Below are 20267 nucleotides of genomic sequence, written 5' to 3'. Positions count from 1 at the left end.
TCGTATTATCACGAATCTCTCTTCGTACAATTTGCGTTTATAATCCCTGGATCCAATGGATAATTCCACCGCTCGACAGAATCTGTCTCTTCGTGTATAATATTCAGAATGCACAATTATACAAAATGCTTTAAGCAATGTTCCTTCTTTTATTTACAATAAATAAAAATTACATTCTCATCAATGTATATAGTTCAACAGAATTCACAGAGTCGGGAAGAGAAGTGGCGGTGACACTGGCAAAGCTCGTTGGCGTTATTACCGTAAATCCCGTTTGTCACTTTCTCGAGTATACGCTTATATAAAATTTTCACTCCGGTCCCATTGTCTGATATATAACATATATACGGGCGTAAAACGGCCCGATATATACGGTCGGTTTCGATCGAGAGGTCGCGCGACAAAGCTACAACTCCAAATGGAGTCGTGATTTGTCGAAGCCCAGAGCTCGCAGGAGTACACGACGTGTTTGCGCGAGCACAAAGACGAGATACACCCTTCCCGTCTCTCTCTCTCTTTCTCTCTCTCTCTCTTCCATGAAAAAACATTTATAAAATCTTAAAGAGATCCTATAATACATATAAAATACTATACCGCCAGGTGTTTGTAAGTGTCACCGTTCGCACGCTGCGCGTATACAAAATTTAAATCATCCATAAAGATATGGAGCGGAGCGGAGAGTCTTTTCTTCTTCTTTTTTTTTTTCTCGGAGACACCGCGGGTGAATTCGGGCGACGAGGTAACCCGATTTCTGTGCCTCCGTAAAAATGTAAATCGGTGCAACACCGTCTAGAAACCCGTGCAAGCTCGACCTTTCCTTTCTATTCCTTCTTTCTTTTTTTTTTCATTGTCCGCGAAGTCTAATACTGAGTCTGGAAGAAGCCAATTAAGCCAAGCCAACCTTTTTCGCGAAAAACGTAGACGCGAGCGCGTGGAGATGCGCGCTATCGACAAAATAAATGTCTCTGTTTCCTTTCTATTTTTTAATATATTTTTTTTAACAGATACGCTTGTACTTTTACTTTAGGATATTAGTCGGGATATTCGCCATATGGTTCTTTCCGTTACTTATCACAATATAGATTATTTAATCGAATATCGTAAATATGTCGTAAAAGTATGTCGAATCGTCTTAACAAACATTTACCCGAATTATTAGACTGTACAGTATGCATATAATAATAACAGTGCGCATGTAAAGGAAGATACCGAGATGCAATTGGAACGTGTTAATCGCACGCTCGTGATACACGGTCGAATCTGTTCCGAAATGCGAAGGTAGAAAATAATAATATCGGACCGTTCGGTGCGAAAAACTGACCGACTTTTATCTCAAAACAGGAGAAACTCTGATAGCACATTTAGACATGGAAATTATTATTAATCATATATATTATGTTGTATCCGGTGATATTTTTTTCTGTAATTTAAAGTGTGTGTACAGCTAGTTCGTAACTAGAATTGTTCTTCCGTTGGCTCCTTAAATCAGATAAGCGATATATATGTATGATTAAGCACGTTTCGTCATGTTTTATGAGTCCCATTAATCATTTAGAAACGTTCATGAATCTGATGAAAACAACTCTCTCGATTTATGAAGAAATTCGACGTGCGCGAAAGAAGCAACGGTCGAAAGATCGTCTTGAAATTGTGCTCAAGTTTTAAACAAAAAAGTCTCTCTGTATTTTATAGCTACATGTCAAAATCATTCCGTAATATCCTTTTTGAACGTAATATATCCAAACTTGATCAATTAATCATACAACATCGTGCAAAAATAATTATTCATGTAGAAGGGGGAGTTCCTCAGTTTTTCGCAATTTATCCGTAAGAACCGCGTGGCCGTTTAACCGAAACGATTGTCTTTTTTTTTTATCAATGTAGATAACTTTAATGGGTTTACTTTACTTCTTATCTTCTTCCAATTCTAACAATCAGAAAAAGACAAGAAGTAAGTTAAACCGAGATTAAAAGTTAATCTGCATTGATAGGAATGGACATTAATAACGCAACACACTACGGGAGGCTCATCAGCGTTCGAGGATTCGAATCGCGGGCCGCGGCTACGTTCAGTGTGCATCCGCGCCGCGACAGTTGCTCCCGCGAGCGCGACGGTTTCCGCGTCGCGATCGAGTTTTCCGCGCGCGATCGCGTCTTCGGCGGCCGACGGGACACGCGAGGGTGATCCTCGGCGTTCGCGATCGCGAGTGCGCGCTTCCGGGATCCGGAGCTGTTCGAGGAGGCCAGGGACAGAGAGCACGCGGGCGAAGATCTGCGGCAGAACCCCGTGAGTAAAACCTAACTCGCACCTGCGCCATATTGGGTTTCAAACGACGCCGTCCACCGTCCCCCGGGTCAATTATACCGGGAATACCGCGGCGATATTCTGATATGTATGTACGACACGCTCGCTACGTGCACGACGGAAAATACACGCGATACTTCTACGACAACGTTTCGAAAAAATATATATGTATATGTGTATATCGTAATATGAATCTACAATTTGGAAAAAGTACATTCGAAATCACATATAAGTACGCATGCAAGTAGCCGAGAGAAAGAGAGAGATATACATATATATATATACGTAGATGTGCGTTAGACGTGTATAATTTTGGAAAATGTCGCGTTTCGCGTGGAAGAGTCGCCACTTCGGAGGTCAATTCCGAAAAGGCGTGTATCCGCTCCCTCTCGACAAATTCCCATCGAACGCAAATTGTTGGCTTGGCATTTACGGGTGTGTGCGCGCACACACATACATGCACACGACGATGCGTGTACGCATCCTGGAAGCTCATACGTAGTTAACGCGCGGTCGGAGTCGACAGAATTACAAGACAGTAGATATACATCCAAAAAATGCTATGTTAGACTACGGCTACACTGATATCGTTTAGTGTGAAACATCACGCGGACTGGACCTCATTTGTATACCTTGTGCGGTCGTCTCGTTCTACATTATATATCCGTATTATTCTTTCTTTTTTTTATCCTGGGCTCAAGCACACCTATTTTAGGTACAAACCGTGATAACCGGAGTCTGATTATGCGGAATAGGAAAGACATTCTCGTGCTTGAGTGAAATATTAAAACTGCGTGTAGCATTAGATAGACGGTTAATTATAAAGATACGGTAGCTGTCGCTCGTGGAAGGTGTATAAGCCTCTCCAAGCTGCTCACTGCAGTCGTATTATAAGGCCACCAGCGAGAAATCAGGCGAAGCTGTTTTTCCATGTTGAAATAAATTTGATTTTCCACATGCTTCCGCTTGCTCGACAGATTATATAAGATACATAATTTATATAATATATAATAAATTATATAATATATTTTATATATAATATATCATATTATATATAATTTAATATATAATTATTATATAATACATATAATGTGCGAGAAAAATTCATGTAAGTTTTCGCTTTCAACGTGGATAATTCAATAGAACTGCAGCGAGAAAACAGGAGGCTTAATTATCTTGAACAGAATCAGCGAATCGGTCCCTCAGAACGATACAACAAACATGATCGATTAGGATTAAAAAATAACTAATAATATCAGAATACGAAGGTAACTAAACGTTCAGCAATGTTTCCGATAAAATAAAAACTTATTAAGATACTTCACCACACTTGACTTTTGCTTACAAGGAAAATCTTTTAAAGACACGGGGAAACTAAAGAATCTACCGTGTGAATTAAAAGCGCTTAAATTTACAAGTAATCTGAGCAACCGACACAGCTTCTTGATTTCTTAAAACTATAATAGAGACTCTAACATGATTTCTCGTTATATTATACATAAATATATACAAACACATTTTCTCTTACGTCAACAATAATTCTCATAATTGTTCATACTAATATCGTACAAATATATATATATATACACATATATATATGTATATATATACGTGTGTGTATATAAGTTGCATATACCAATTTAAAGTATAATATTCATTTGTAATATTAGAATACTCTTCAATATGTCGAAAGTAACACATTTGTGCTTTAAATATATAGAATCACATGCCAGTCCATTGCACCTCATGTTTACTACGAGAAACACTATTGTGTATAAATATTATAATCATTATTAGATACTCGAATTGTGTTTTTTCTTTTTTACTTTACGCGTTATACGTGCCGCTTTTTAAGAGAAAGAATAGAAAGAGTTTAAAATCTTTACAGGAGGACTATACAAGTTATATACGTTTACAATATAAGCACGCAATTTTAGAATTGATGCTGTAATAAAGGAAACGTACTCGATACCATGTAATTCATCGCTGATGTTAACATGTATTTCGTTATGTATTTATTGGTATTCGAATATTACTCTAGGTCCAGATTTTTTTACGCTTGGATAATTTTTTGTAAAGTCCTCAGAAATTTGCGAAATATTTCGTAACGGCAACGTAAAATTTTCAATTGCATTGTTGTATTTGCACGCAGCTCTCTAATAACGCTTCGTTTAAATTTCTGCAACATTAATTTTCAAGAAACATCTCTTCAAACATAAATCATCATTAATCGTATTACCCTACCGAAATATATTTTTTTAGGACGACCGAGATTTCTTTATTAAGATATCTCTGTGATGCATTCCACATATGATATATTATTATTATAACCGCGATTTCTCTAAGTAGTATGGCAGACACCACTCGAAAAATTCTTTAGCACGCTATATTGTTTTGGCACTATGTATCCACTATCCTTTGTCTTTTGTGATCTTCCTTCACTGCGGATTCCTCCATAATTCTTTTTTGAGTATTCTCTTTTTCCCTGCTACATTTACCCGCACTCCTGTCTCCGTGAATATTTGTACTAGAATCCGTCTCAATATTATGTTCAACAAAACAGTGTACCTGTAACTCGTTTACGGTACGCATAGATACGGGGCAAACTTGGCACTTGTACGATTGTAAACTGTCCTCCGCTCCTCTCGCGTCCTCCATTGAAACGACCGCCGAAATCAGTCGCTGCTCTTTAACGGCGTAATCACGTCTCTGCTGATTGAACTGAGGGCTGCGGAGGCGAACGTCGTTAATAGCTTTCGGTTTCTCGGGGACGATCGACATGTGATATGGTCGGGAGATGTCTGCGTCCGTTGCCGCTTTCACGTATTGCGCGTGAAGCGCGTGCTGCGGTATAGGCTCACCCTCATCCGACGAGGTCTCGCTGCCGCTCACGACCGGTCCGGGCAGAGCTTCCGAGTCCCACTGCGCGATCTTTGCCGGATCCTTCTCGCCTAATTTTTGAGCCAACATCTGTCGAAGAAGACGCGAAAAAAATTCGTTTTATCGCGGCATTTTCCTCGTCGGATTTAAAAACTGCGCGCAGTTACGATTTGTTTAGTACGAACCTGCAGACTATTAAGACTATTATCACAGTCCGTCGTATCGATATCATTCAAATTGATGCCAGATCTTTCCATCTCCGCATAGGTTCCAAACGGAAGTTTGCCCAAGCACTCTAACTTCATGATGTGCATCTTGCTGCGAAGATGCTTGGCCAAATGTCCATGTATTCTGAATGCTACCTTACAATCTGTACACTTGAAAGGCCTGGGGTTGCTGGTAGTTGCCGCGCCAAACGTAGAAGTCATACTGACCTAATAATATAATATTTACTTGTACACTCGTGCAAAACATATAACGTTTCTTAATGAAAATAAAGTTGAATCATCATTTACCTTATTGTGATGGGAAACGGATCTTTCATGTTTCGTCAAGTGGCCTTTAGTCCGGAAAGAAACTGCACAATTTTCGCATCTGTACGGCCGCTCGAAATAATGAATGTTGAGATGCAACCGTAACTGACTAGGCTTGCTGAACACCTTATTACAAATCCCACACGCAGTCCTACCATCTTCCGTGACACTGTAAATCATATTTCATAATTTCAGTTTTTACAACTCAAATTATTTTGATAATTCTAATGAATAGAATTTAAATATTATCATACTATCGTATACGCAGATACATATTAGAATACTCTAATATGTGTATCTAACGTAATAATGAATAATACTATTATTATATGCATCCTATGCGTCAAGAAAATGCATTTAATTAAAAAATAAAGTTTTTAAAAATATTTCACTTACCTGACATAGTTAGGCGCCGGTCCACTCGACGGTTGTAAAAATTCCGCTTGCGGTTTCGTGTTTCCTGTGTTTGGTGACGGCGATCGAAAATCTGGCCCACCGACGACTACCTTTCCGGCTATCGCGTGTTTCATGTTATCTAACGTATTCTGTTTAGCCATGTCCGCAGAGTGTTTCGTATCGTAATAGAGGATTCGTACTTTCTGCGGTGACGTACTTCTCGCGTCTACGTTTTGCGACTTGAGCGGCTCGTGTATAGGCTGCAATATTTCGTAGTTGGCACGTGGATCTTGGGCGTGCGCCCTGTATTCTGCGAGAGTTCTCATGTCACGGCTCGGCGGTCTATTATCCGGATTTGCTTGCCGGATTTCCATGTTTGTCGACGGCATAAGCTCTTGAATGACTTGCATATCGTGAGCGAACGACGGCTTGTACTCGCGACTAGGCGGTCTTATCTCTTGACCGCGTATCTTGTATTCCTGTTGATTCGATAGCCTCAGCTCTTGACTCTGCGTTCTGTATTCTTGACCAGGCGTTCTGATCTCTCTACTGGGCGGTCTTAGGTCGAGATTCCGCGGACTATGATTCTGTATTCGAACATCATTAGTCGCGGTTCTCATCTCGTGATTCGCAGACCTCATTTCCTGACCGACGGAATGGCATTCTCTAGGTCTTTCCATCTCACTCACCATCTTCATCGCGTTGAACATGGAACTTCTATCGATATCGTTGTTCGTATGTTGCATCAACGGTGGTCGATTGTTGACGTCCATATTCAAAGATTTCGGCGAATGGCAATCAATACTGGACGTGCTGCGAACAGGTACAATAGAGCAATTCGGTCTCTCGATCGAACTATTGTTCCTAGTCATAGATAGTCCATACTCGATACCTGGCCTTGTGCCAGCGGGACCGTTAGTTAGACCAAGCTCAAAATTTTCACGATCAGAAACTGTACGATTACTCTGTTCTTTATTCTTGTGAATAGCCTCGTAATCGAACGTTCGTCTCTCTATCGCCATGTTATTCTGATAAATCTTTTCCCTGATTTCCATCTTAATGTCGTCGCTGGTGTGCTTCGTCATGTGTTTAACCCTAGATTCCATAACGGTATGCTGCATCTTGCTGGGATCGGTATAAGTCACCGTTGGAATACCGTTGGAATCTATATGCCTGGACCTGTTTTGGTCTTGATGACGCGAGTAAGCATCTCTTTCCTGTATCTGCTTGTCCACCTTGGTATTTCCGACGCGGTATTGCTGCTTAATTTTGCTGTCCATTACATGTCTCTCCGTGAGGTAGGCCTGCAACATGTGGCCCTCCGCATCCGGTTTCCATTCTCTACCCTGTATAGGCAGCCGTTCCATCGTTTGGACTATCGTCTGCAACAGGACCGGCTCCGAAACGGGTGTCAGAATGTCCGCGGGTCTAACCCTTTGCGGTACCGGCGAGGGCAACACCTGAGTGGTCTGCTTCGTCGTGAGATCCATGGGCTGCGACAGCTGATGACGTGACTCCGTGACATCAGTGATTTCTTCGATCTCGAAGTCAGAGTCATCTTTCTTCGACGACTGAATGACACTGATCCTCGTTTCTTCCGTCGCACTTCGGTTCGACGGGAAGTAATAACGGTGCGATAATTCATTTTGGATCAGAGCTGTTTCTTGCGTGGTGACGCTTTGACTCATGGTCGATGTAGTCGTGGTGGTGGGCGCGACGCTCACGGAGGAAGTCGTCGGTAAAGTTAACGTGTACGGATACGTTGTGGGTCTACCAGACGGTAGCAACCCCGGCAATCTGTTCGACGTGTTACGTTGCGAAAGACTCAATAGACTTTGTGCCGCTTCTTGCTCCTCGCTACCAGACTCCTCGCTTTCTTCTCCGTCACTATCTTCCTCTTCCTCTGAGGATTCTTCCGCGTTACCGCCACCGGCAACTAATCGCGCGATAGCCTCCTTGTCGATGTTTTCGTCGCAGACAGTTGTAGGGACTGGCACTACGCCCAATTCCACACACTTCTTGTAGTGAGCCTTAGATTTCATGTGTTTCGTGAGGTTACCCTTTGTTTTAAAACTGTCGAAAAAAAAAACAATTAATTATGATTCCAATAAACTAAAGTTAGAAATATAATTTAGATTTTCTTGCTGCGCTACGTGGAAAAATCTCAACTTACCTAAAGGTACAATGCTTGCAAGTGTACGGCCTAACATCCGTATGTGTTCTGATATGTTTCTTCAGCATAGATGGTTTTTTACAACGAATACCGCATTCTTCACAGACATAGCGTCCTCGACCTTATGTAATATATACGTAATAATTAAACTTTTATTTCAATGCAATAGTTACAATGTTAAGATTACAGCTCTAAAACGTCATTAACGAAAATTGAATTATATTACGAATTTTATGAATTACATTAATAAAAAATAGTAAACTACATCATGCACGTACTACATATGAAGATTTTAGAATAAGATCGTTAAGAAAATTTTGATGACTGCATAAACCGTTTTATTTTGAAAAACACAATATATTTAAATATATCTCACCTCTTCCGCGCACATAAGTGTAATCTTCGTTACTCTCGAAGCCTCCGTCAAATATCTTCACCCTTTTCGTCTTCTCCTGCATGTCACTCTCTAATCCGCTGTCCGGACTGGTGGGAGTGGTTGGTCTTTGCGAGGAGTGCGTTAGAATGTCCTCTTGTTTCTTCCACGCGGTAGTGTAATTGAGAGGCCTATGCCGAGAGTCGTAGTGCGCCATATCCACGTCTGGTGGTGCCTCCTTGCATATCTTCCAATTGGAGTACATCGACAGACCGTGCTGCTGCGTGACATACATTGGCTGCGGTCGATTCAGGGTACAATAAAACAACCTGGTGGAACACTTGAGTCCCAGATATGTGTAGGCATGCCCATTTAGATATAGTTGTCCGTACGACTTCTTGGGTCGCGGAGTCTCCGGACTGATGAGAGGAAGTGTATTCGCCGTGGGCGTGATCCCGTGATGCTTCTTCGGCGTAAACGTACCGGGTTTCAATGGCAGAGACGTGGGTCTCAAGAACTTATTAGCACTAGTCGTTTCTTTAGCGACATCGCTGCCACTTTTCGGCGACTTGGCCTCGGGTTGCTTGTCCTTAACAATTAATTCTACGGAAGTTTTCGTTGGCACTTCTGTCTTGGAAGAATCTAAGTTCACAAGTATCACCGATGGCGCGTTGTCGGCCTTCATTTTGGCGCCGTTGAATCCGCCGTATCCATCCGCGATCTTGATCCATCCACGTGGATCCGAGGAGACATTGTTTTTTAATCGACCATTTTCGTGAGGAGGCAAGTCGTACTTAGGGATTGCAGTGTGCGTGTCTACCGGAGCTGCTCTGCCAGCATCCACTTCACTGACTCCCCAATTTGACGATCTCTTCCTACTTTCCGAAATGGTCTTGGGCGAATATCTCATTTTGCTGTAAGAGTTCGAAGAAATCGTGGGGTCCACGCCGTTCGGATAACTAAAAGCCTTGTCCAGCTTCGGGCTCTTGTCGTATGTGAAATCCTTCCTCTCTCGCGGGCTCTCTATACCCTTGTACTTCACTGTCGTATTATTTTTGATATGACGATCGAGCTCCGTTTTACCAGTCTCTCCGCCGAGAGTCGACGGTACCCTCGTGCGATACTTGTCCGTCGAGGTCTCAACCTTAACGCTAGGAACTTTGGGACTGGTCAAACCGCTCTTCAGACCGTCGCCGTTGGGTGTCTTGAAGCTGATTTTCATCGATTCCTTCGCCGGACTGGCCAGGTCTAAAGGCTGATCTAACATGGAAGGAACATGTCCAGACAACGGACTAGGCATCCCAGGCACCATGCTGGACTGTACTTTCACCGGACTGGCCAGATCCAGCGGCTGAGGTACCATATGTAGGCCCGGTAGGCCTGGTATCACCTTGTAACCGGCTTCGCCGGCCGTTATACTCGGAGATATGTCTATGGTCGGTGTACCGGTCAGAGTGTGCGGTCCGGGCATACCGGGTACATAAGGTATCACCTTTCCAGCATGGAGGATATTCGTGATACCAGCTTGCGGCAGAGTCAACGGATTGTAGGCAGTGATACTCGTCAGCGGGTTGAGAGGCCCCAAGTAGTCGTAGCAGGACATGGTTGGCGCTATATTCGGGGTTGATATGTTCGGTATGATGGGCGCCAATATCTTCGGCGCGTTGGGCAAGGATATGGAAGAATTGGACGTGCTGGCCGATGTGCCTGGCGGCTTGTGCATCATGGTACCGCCAGAATGAAGTCCCGATTTCACCACTATCGACGCCGTCTCCGAGTTCATGCACTTGCTGTTGACTACGTGCTCGTTCGTGGGCGAATTCGTCTGTCGTGGCTCGATTCTCATCGTTTTCGTCACCTCGCCTGTGTTGTCGAGAATCCTCACTTCACCGCCGAACATCTGTAGCGAGTTCGGACGCGGGTATTTGCTGAGCTCTTCCAATGATCTTAAACTGGTCGGCACGGATTCCGTTCTTTGCTTCTTAGCAGGTGGAGCGTACGCGTCGACTAGTCTGGTATTACCCAGCAGAGGACCTGGCGAGGGTAACGGTTGCAAGGTACTGTAATAATCAGAAGATTTCACATCGAAATCAGAATCTCGTTTCTCTAAGTCCGCATGATAATCGGCTCCTTTTCGAGAACTGTCGATACCCTTACTACAATAATATCTACTGTGAGCCTCTAAATTATCTATGCTAGTGTAGGGGATGTTGCATTTAGGACAGACGAAGTTTTCTACGGCGGTCTCTGCTATCGGTCCGTTCATGGAACCGCGAGTTTTCAACAAGAGATCCTTGATAATCGAACTCTCTGGAAGCTCACTGTCTTTCGCTTCTTGAGCGCAACTGTCGCTGTAGCAACGCTTTCTGCTGTTTGAAGACTCCTCCGCGGAAGACAAGTTCAACGGCTGCTGTTCAAATGACTGCTTCGTCTCCACTAAACTCTGCTGGCGATGCATTAATTTGTGCAAACATGGATCCACTGCGTCAACGATCGCCTGATTGTCCGTGATGATCTTGTCGATGTGCTCCTGCAACTGTTCCGCGTTCGGTTTAACAGAATTGGAAGCAGAGGCGGTCGTGGAGGAAGACAAGGAGGAACTGTTGGAAGAACTGGGCGATAAGGAAGACGTTTCGGTGTCGCTGTTCACGCACTGCAGGGCCGTTCGGGCTTGAAACTTCGGCTTGTAGATCTTGCCGGTCTTCACGGTCTTAACTGCGGCAGTAGATACCGTCGTCGTTGCCGTTGTAGGCGTAGAAGCTGGCGGCGGCGGTGGTGTCCCAGTGCCATTACTGGCGCTATCTGACAGACTTATGTCGGAATCCTCGGACACCTGTGAAAAACCGTAGATAAAGTGTTGTCGTTGGGAAATAATAAACGCGTGAAAAGCCCCCGAAATAACACGGATATCAAGTAGATTTTTTTTTTATTACACGCATATTAATTAAACATCGAAAAGTATTGAATTGCCTAATTGGTAAACTAAATTGTTATTGATTGAATGCGAGAAAATTGCAAACGCCTTATTAGAGATTAAACCTAAGGTATTAATCAATAATTACATTGTTAATTCTCTTTCAATATCAAGATTTTGTCGAAGTCTGTTAAATTAGTTAAATTTTAGTAATTTAATTAATGGATTACCTTTTCTCCTTTTTCCACCTTGTGCGCGTGAGAGCGCGATCTGCAGTGCTTGTACAGATTCGATTTGGTCTTGAAGGAGATTCCGCAGAGCGCGCACGGATACGGCCGTTCATTCGTATGTGCCCTGATGTGCTTTTGAAGGACACTCGGCTTGGTCCACGTCATCGGGCAGTAAGGGCACGCGTAACCACTCTTCCGGGACTCGGCGGTGGGTTCGACTGCCCCTGCCGGCTCCGGGGAAGGCTCGAGCTTATTGCCGAGTTCCTTCGACGACTCCTTGCCATCCTTGTCGTCGTCCTTACGCTTGGGCGTCTCACCAGAGGCGACGTTGTTTGCCGTGCCCTCCTTCTCGATGATTTTCGGCGCAACCTCGGTCGTCGCCATCTTCTTGAACTTCTTGTGCAGGTACTTTGGCTCGCCATCGTTGTTGTTGTTGTTGTTATTGTTGTTGTTATTATTATTGGTCAGCTGTGGGTCTGTCATCGCCACAGTATGGGTCTCTGCAAAACAGCGCGGCACATTTAAAATCACTGTCGACTGACGGCGGAAGAAAAGGAGCGGAGAGTGAAAAAGAGAAGGCGAGATCATGCGCGGGTGGGCTCTCAGGTGACTCAGATGCGAGAACGGACGTCGTCGTGCATGATGTCCCGTGTCGAGAGGGGAGGTGATTCACGAAGGATTCTCGATACTCTGCGCGAAACGCCGAGGCTATTCCGCGAAGCGGACCGGCGTCGATTAATTCGATTTTAATCACCGATCATCTTTGCCGCAACAGCGTGCTAAAGTGTTGACGTTGGGAAATAATAAACGCGTGAAAAACCCCCGAAATAACACGGATATCAAGTAGATTTTTTTTTATTACACGCAAAGTGATCTTACATAACGACGCTAATGACGCGTCGTATTTATGATGACGACGAGTTCGAGTGACACGTGCGCGACGACGATCGTACATAAGGAAAGTGCTCGAGGTCGTGCCAAGCAAAGTATCACGGTGACGCCGATTGGAAAATTCTAGTCCACTGTGTCAATTGCCTTATGACGTTTTCATAAATACATAGGCGTTAATGTACTCTCGATGTGGGATAAGAAAATACTGACACGCGTTTGATATATGCCGGTATATGCGTTATATTATGTTCCATCGATTACGTAGCACCAGCGATTACATGACGCATAAAAGTGAATTGATTTGTTACTAGTAATTGCGTCGAACCACGATCGAGATCTCAAACGCAACATTACGTTAAAGTTACATTTAAAAAACGCTGTCTCTCGATTTTTAGACGTTGCCCATAATATCATTATTATATTTATAATTACACAGAATTTCATATATCGTACAGTATATTAAAAAATAATGAAGAAAAAGTATAAATTATTACAAATAATGTGAATGTACATATAAGTACTACATGCTTTTGATTCGAAAAAAATATGTTTATCTGCATCTCATTTTTAACGTATTGAATATATTTATATCAGCGGTGGTGCGTTTTATTTCCATACAACATGTCCTAGGTGACAGCGCATTTATTTTCATATTAATTTCGTCATATAAGATAAAGATATAAAAATATAATATCAAGAAAAGGTATAAAAATACAACAAATATATATATATAATTTACCATCTATCCCGCACAAGGAAAGTAATTAGTTATTTCGCAGTACACTTTCGCGATCGGGAAAATACTTGGCCGTGAATAATCGCTAATAATAATCTGTCAATAGATATTTTTCTCCGCAGCGGAGAAATAGCCGAGCCATAGCTAAAACGAGTGATACATACGGGGAAAATACCGATGATCACATAAGAACTCCCGCAAATAATTCAATTAGGAAATTCGATTACGTATCTTGCGGTACGCCAATTCTATTAGATTTCGCTCTAATGGACATGCTTTTAAATACACGTTATTTTAGGGCATCCTTTGTGAGATTCACTTCATTTTTTTTTATCACGTAGCAAGTAGCAACACAAGATATAGCTTTAATGCTTAGATAATCATCGTATATTGATATGTATATAATAGTTCTGACACATTGACAAATCAACAATTTTATAAGTAAGAGCTTTTTTAATTCTGATAAAATTCTATATATTTATTATGCATAAATGAAATTTAATATCATTAAATTAATTAAATGATATTAATATATTAACGTCGTTTGATAAAATATCGTAATATTTTAAGCAGATATTGATTCAAACGCAATTATCCACGTGTTCAATATTCAAGGCGTGACAGGTCATCTCCGCAGAATTATACAGCAATGCGAGGTTGCGAAAGCGGAAGTTGGGGACGGGTTCAACCGTTCAGATTCATTTACGTGAACGAGCGAGACTTCTCTGCGCCTGCATTTTCATTTATAAGCAACCGAGGTCGTTTCCGTGTTTGCTCATCGGCGCGACTGATCGACGACAAATTATTTACCGTGGATTATTTAAGATCGTACTCAGTCTTTCGGCATATTTGCCTCTTTTTCTCGACGCGATGCAATAATTACGCGATTAATCGATGTATATAGGTCGATAGTATTGTCGAAATATCGCATCCGGCTGACGCCAACTGGTTCGTTACACCTTTGATACAGTCATTAACCTGATATTATCAACATGTACAAAGATATTTCGAAATTATTTCGTATTTATTCCATGAAATGTTCAAGTTAGTATAGCAGTAATTATACACAATTACCGAAATTACTAGCTTGACATCCATTCAAGTTACAAGACATTAAATATTATTACCAAAGATTCTCAAGAGTCTTTTTTTTCCTCTTGTAAATTTTCTCACTAGTAGTTTTTAAAATTGATATACGCGATATACATTTTAACTTTTTAGAAACTTTCTATATCTCGTCATTATATACGTATAACGTATAAATTATTCAAAGCGGATATATTTCTTCTCTCTCTCCCGCGTGTGTTTTAAATTTTTGATTAAGTTCACCGTCGAGTTATGAACATTTGCAAGCTTAAAATCCGCAATTCCCAGTCCGTTAAAACTTGATTGTCATCGTCTTCAAGAATATAATCGTCAATCATGAGAAATTAAATTTTATTACATTTTGGCAATATTGGTATTAGCATTTTTTAGAAGAAAATAAGTTTTACTTCATGACAATGAATGCAAAAACAGATTTGTGACAAATAAACAGTTTCATGAAGAATTTAATATATTTTGCTCAGTTCTAATATATATATATATATGTATATAATGAAAAAAATATTTATCATGTCTTAAAATATCACAATTCGTTCCTATTTTCCTCGTTTTCCATTAAAAAAAACGAGTTTCATTCCTTTTGCATAATCGTTTATCTTTACATACTGATTGTCATCACTTCAGGTCGCAAAGGCTTAAGGCCTATGAATAATTCTATATCCTCTCTTTCTTTTCGTCTACATAGTTGCCCTCATCGTATCCCTCGTTGAAGAATGCGCGTCGCCAACCGGGCGTCCACGTCGTTCCCGTGTATATTTTTATAACTAGCAGAAATCGCCGGCCTTTTCTTGGACGCCACTTTCGCGGCACCGTTCGCCGAAGTACCCGGTAATTTTGGACCGCGCTATTTATACGCGCAAATAAAGTAGAGGGAGAGGATGAGAGAGAAAGAGAGAGAGAGAGAGAGAGAGAGAGAGAGAGAGAGAGGAGGAGGACAAAAAAAGAAGCGCGAGAGGAGCTGGCAGAACGCGAGCCAATCTCGTTCGCCGACGGAGGCATTTCTCGCGGAGAATCACCGCCACGTCCAAACGACGACGAGACTTACATCGACGGTCCATTTGGCAGCGGCAATTTCCTTCGCTCGGAAAAGAGACTGCCATAAAATTTTTGATTCTTAGACATCTAAAGTAAAAGCCACCAAAATGTCATGCGATATTATTTAAGCGTTGCAAACTCGTACAATAATAAACGAAGTTTTACGAAAGTGTAGTTCACAATTCGCGCACCTCCAGCTTCGCACTTCTATCGATTTCAACAGATTCTTAGATCAACATTAATTTAATATAATTTTATCTTTGTATCGTGTCTTATCGGAACAACGATGCCTTATTATTCTGATCGGCGAATACGAGATGAATCACGTTAATTGTACCTGCGGCTGCGAAGTTTACGGTGCATGCGAGTACAATAAGTCGATCCGCGCGGATTAAAAAAAGACTCCTTTGTGAGCGGACCGTGGGAGGATACGCGTGACGCGAACACGCATATTTCATTGGGCTCTCCTCCGGCAGAGATGAATGAAATGACGACGGCTTGCCATTAAATCCATTCTTATTCACTCACAATCAGTTTCTATGGTTTACACGCGCGCGGTATCTACGCGCGTATTATCGCAGGATGTTTTATGTGTTGCGGACTTGAAAGTTTGTGCGCGAGGAAACTGAATCATCGGCATCGCCGGTGATATTTTCACGCTATCGCAAATTTGCATAAGGCGTCTATGTGTCGCAGTAGTGTGTACTTGTGTGTACACAATATTATTTGACTGTAAAGAAGTATACGAGTATCTTTATAACAGTACTGTACATAATGATATACATATACTGCATCAGGTCAATATTCAAGAGTAGATTTTGACTCATATCTTAAGAGTATATAGCTGCATTATAATTTGCAATTTACATAGGTTAAAAGTTAGGAAGTTCTTCTTCCAAATTGAGCACATAACATAATAGTAGGATTATCCGCGAACGTTGAAGAAATCCTTCGCGTTTTAATTGTATCGCGTTTTCGCTGTCGCGAATCGAGGCTGATAACGTCGATAAATTGAAGAGATGAACAGCGAAAGGATATTATAGTCGAGAGTGTATCGTTCGGAGTTTCGGATTGTTCAATTAACGGCCTCTCAAATATTTGCCTGAAATTACAGCTTGTTATTGAAGTTATTCGTGCATTATAGACGCATATACTCGCCCAAGCTGTCAGGTAACGAATATACTTTGCGAACGCGTATGGCAGCGCAATAAATACGGCTCGCATGCACTAGCACAGTCCGCAGAGCGACGAAAATGGGTCACGATACGTTTTGTTTGCATTTCGAGCACAAACGCAGATGCAGATTTTGGTCGGGACTATACTCGGTAGTATAAAATACGCCGCAATTATTTCTCTGCGAATAACGCGCTAGATTCCATGGATGCGTTTAATTCCGTAAGAAGCGTAAGCGAAATAACATTTAACAGGTACCTTGTTACAGCTTGATAATTTTTATGTGGTTATAGGAAAATAAAAACCGCGTTAAAATAAATTATGTCCTATAATTTGTTTCGCAAGACAAAAATGTGTGGGAGACAATGAAAAATGTATTTCAGATAAACCTCTATATGAAAAATGGAAGAGTTTATTCGTCAATAGCTTTTACAGAACTTTAATTAATAAAATCGTAAGATTTCAATTTATTTTGGCATAGACGAATAAAAATCGACGTGACCTTATCTTGCATTGACATTTGCTACTTTTCATCCGGAATTTCAATTGACAAGTACTATGGTATATCCCGAAAATCGTAACACGGTTTTATGCGAGAATCATTTTCATCTCCAATCCGTTTCTTAATTTTGTTACGAAATGTCATCGCATCTCGTAAGGAATCGTCAATCGTACCGATAAAATTCCTAAAATAAAATTCTTCGAAATAAAGAAATTAGCTTAAAATAAAACTGCCTCTACCATTTTATTTTAGATCCATCGTCACCGCGTCAGAGAAGATATCAGATTTTTGGCGTACCATTGTACGCGAATAAAATTAGTTACGGACGGCATAAAGTTTTATTTTCGGACTTTCGGTCGACGAGTTTAGCGATCTCGCCTATATCGTCGTTTTCTCCAGCCTGAATAAAACCCCAATAAAGAGAGCTAGATTACGCGAGCTGAGATATTTTATTGATGTATTGGTTATTACTGTTTGCTCTCTATCTTGATAGCTCGCTCCCTGGACCTCGGTCCCCTCTCTTAACGATGCATCTGCAGACGCGTGAAGATATAACTCTCATTGTTGTATTTCATTATGTTTAGCCAAAACGTAACGCAAACGTAAGGTGAATCTATACAATTTACGATCGTATCTAATAAATCGAAAAATAAAGCGTGACGTTTCTCTCATCCAAAAATCACGATTGTAGACACAACAAAAATCAAGTGATCAGGGTTTAGTGGTCAAGTTTTGATAAGCATCTTTTTTAACTAAATATAACACAAAAATCTGCATAAAAATTAGTCAAAATTATATATTCGATCAGAAAAAATAGGCAGTATTTTAAGATTATTTTAATTATTTTTTTTTCTTTAAATTATTAAATGAGAAATGTGGAGAATGCAATTTTCTGTTCCGTTTAAGTGGATATGATAAGCAAGTTGTAGATATAGTTTCGCACGATATTAGCTTAATCCTGAGTGAGAGTTCGAAGAGGCGAAGCGTAAACTCGTACAAACGACCAATTGCAACCTATGAATAGTTCGTTCAGTCTGCCGTATACGTCGTACAACGTACATCATGCCACCGTACGCTATATGGACCTGACAATTCGTTAATCGTTTTATGCCGGACGCGTCAGACACGTTAAACGCTCGTTCAACTGACCGCGACTTAATCCCATCATGCCTCAATTTTCGCACGTCTGATTCTCAATTAATGCCTCTACCGTTTGTGTGCGAAGTCTTCAAAATTTTATCTTCAATTTTATCTCTCTTATTTTTCATCTCGATACGTTACAAAAAAGTTGATCAATCATATGTCATCAACGAGTCTTGACAACTTTAACTGCCGCGCTTAAAATTGACGATTATAGTCCTTGTCAGTCTAATAATAATTTTCGCAATTAAGTTTTTTAGCTTTAAGTCAAGATTTTGATACTTTTATTAGATTTTAATGTTTTCTTTTTCACTTTGTTCCTGTTTTATTATCAGGTTTTAACGCGGGATTCAAATCGCGCTAGACATAATTTATGTATAGCACGATTTTATCAATCGCACGTAGTGCGTGGTTAAGTAGGAAAACGCGACCACGACTTGTCGATTAATTATTGCGCGAAACATAAGAAGGTCCATGCAGCTCGTTCTTATCTGGCTCAATTGATAAACGGGAAATCAGGCTTGAATGGCATTGCGCCATTCTGTTTTATTATACAACAACGACGTTGGTGCCTCTCCTCGCACCTGTACACTGAAGTACAGCGAATGCTCGGAATTCCGTCGTCGTACGTGAATCAGTGGTGTCGAGAGCGTTATCGAACACCGGATTGCGGAAACCGGCTGCGCGGTTTCGCGACTTTCGCCGACGAGAGATCGCCGATCCTTCGACCGTGTTCCCCGCATCGAGGAGGAAATGAGATAATTTTGGCGATGCCGTGGGCTTTTAAATATTTAACGTGACGAATTCGGCGGGAATCCTACAAAACACGTAAGAGAAACGAGCGTGCCGAAACATCGAGACTTCTTGTTGATTCTGAGTCAGACCCCGGGTCAGTTCCCCGCGCTCGGTCATTAATTCTATTTAAGCTTACGATAACTACTTGATTCTTTTCTGCTGGTATGGGGTGAAGTTTAATTTAACTGATGCGGTAATCGATAGTAACGGTAGAATGTTGCTTTTTATAGCGTGGATAGCGTTGTTCCGGCGTATATCCATTCGATGCAGCGTCAGTAATTTTATAACTGTTTGTTAATAGCATTTTAACATATGTGGACAGCATATTTATTGTCACGTTTATCGTGGTTATATCGCCAGATTGTGCGTGTGCCAGATATACGAATACGTCGTCCAATTAACGTCCACTCAATGCAGCATTTCGCGTAAATCAAATCAGTGATGCGCAATATTTTTCTTACGTAAACCATTTGGAAACCAATCTCTTCTGTGTCTTATTGAAATATATTTAGTATACAACTTTTACTATTTTAACTATTTATGGAATGATATGTAATACGACGCAGAGATGATTCAAACGTGTGCAAAGTTTCAATACTTTGTAAAACTCATTGCTATTCCGCTTCCAATTGATTAAACTATCTCGTTTACATCTAAAGTATTGGAATCATCGTCGAATTAACGATTGTTATTACGGGTTACAATATTCCTGTAGAAATTAGATCACGTTAGAATCGCTGCGGAAGCGAGGTTGGGAAACACTGGTGTATCGCGTAGCGGGTCTGTGCGGCGGCCAAGCGCGCGTCGTTGCACCGGATGAACTCTCCGATCGTGCGGTGGCCGCTGCCGTCGTCGCCGTCACTGCCGCCGCCGCCGCCTCTCTTCGTTCCTCTCAGTCTGACCGTATACTCGTGATACTCGTGCACACGCGGCGCGGTCTCTCGAGGTTGTGCGGTGCTGCCACCGGCGAGAGAGCGGGAGATTCCCGCGATGTACAAGTGAGTCACGCGCGCAACCCGAACCACCGCCGCCGCCGCCGCCGTCGCCGTCGCGGTCGCCGCGTGCGTCTGACGAAGAAGCGGCATTC

At 41.6% G+C, this 20267-nt stretch overlaps 1 protein-coding gene across 2 annotated transcripts in view; it reads right to left on the bottom strand.

Annotated features, from left to right (window-relative positions):
* Window positions 1-127: 127 nt before the first annotated feature.
* Window positions 128-20267, bottom strand: part of LOC112460340 — a 28384-nt gene continuing 8244 nt past the window's right edge. Inside the window, exons 1-8 of one of the 2 annotated variants that reach the window (XM_025024984.1) lie at window positions 19908-19996; window positions 11805-12304; window positions 8664-11493; window positions 8288-8408; window positions 6115-8187; window positions 5701-5887; window positions 5371-5619; window positions 128-5275 (exon numbers count right to left, since the gene is read on the bottom strand). In XM_025024984.1, coding sequence (XP_024880752.1) covers window positions 4706-5275; window positions 5371-5619; window positions 5701-5887; window positions 6115-8187; window positions 8288-8408; window positions 8664-11493; window positions 11805-12287 — 6513 coding nt within the window. In that variant the 5' untranslated portion in view covers window positions 12288-12304; window positions 19908-19996 and the 3' untranslated portion in view covers window positions 128-4705. Of the gene's footprint in view, window positions 5276-5370; window positions 5620-5700; window positions 5888-6114; window positions 8188-8287; window positions 8409-8663; window positions 11494-11804; window positions 12305-19907; window positions 19997-20267 lie in introns of those variants that run through there. The other variant, XM_025024983.1, reaches the window with a different exon arrangement.

The sequence above is a fragment of the Temnothorax curvispinosus genome, unplaced genomic scaffold, assembly GCF_003070985.1.
Source record: "Temnothorax curvispinosus isolate PA1 unplaced genomic scaffold, ASM307098v1 QBEX01010452.1, whole genome shotgun sequence".
NCBI classification, from domain to species: Eukaryota; Metazoa; Arthropoda; class Insecta; order Hymenoptera; family Formicidae; genus Temnothorax; species Temnothorax curvispinosus.
The sequence above is the reverse complement of the archived record's forward strand: the minus strand, read 5'-3'. Positions and strand labels throughout refer to the sequence as shown.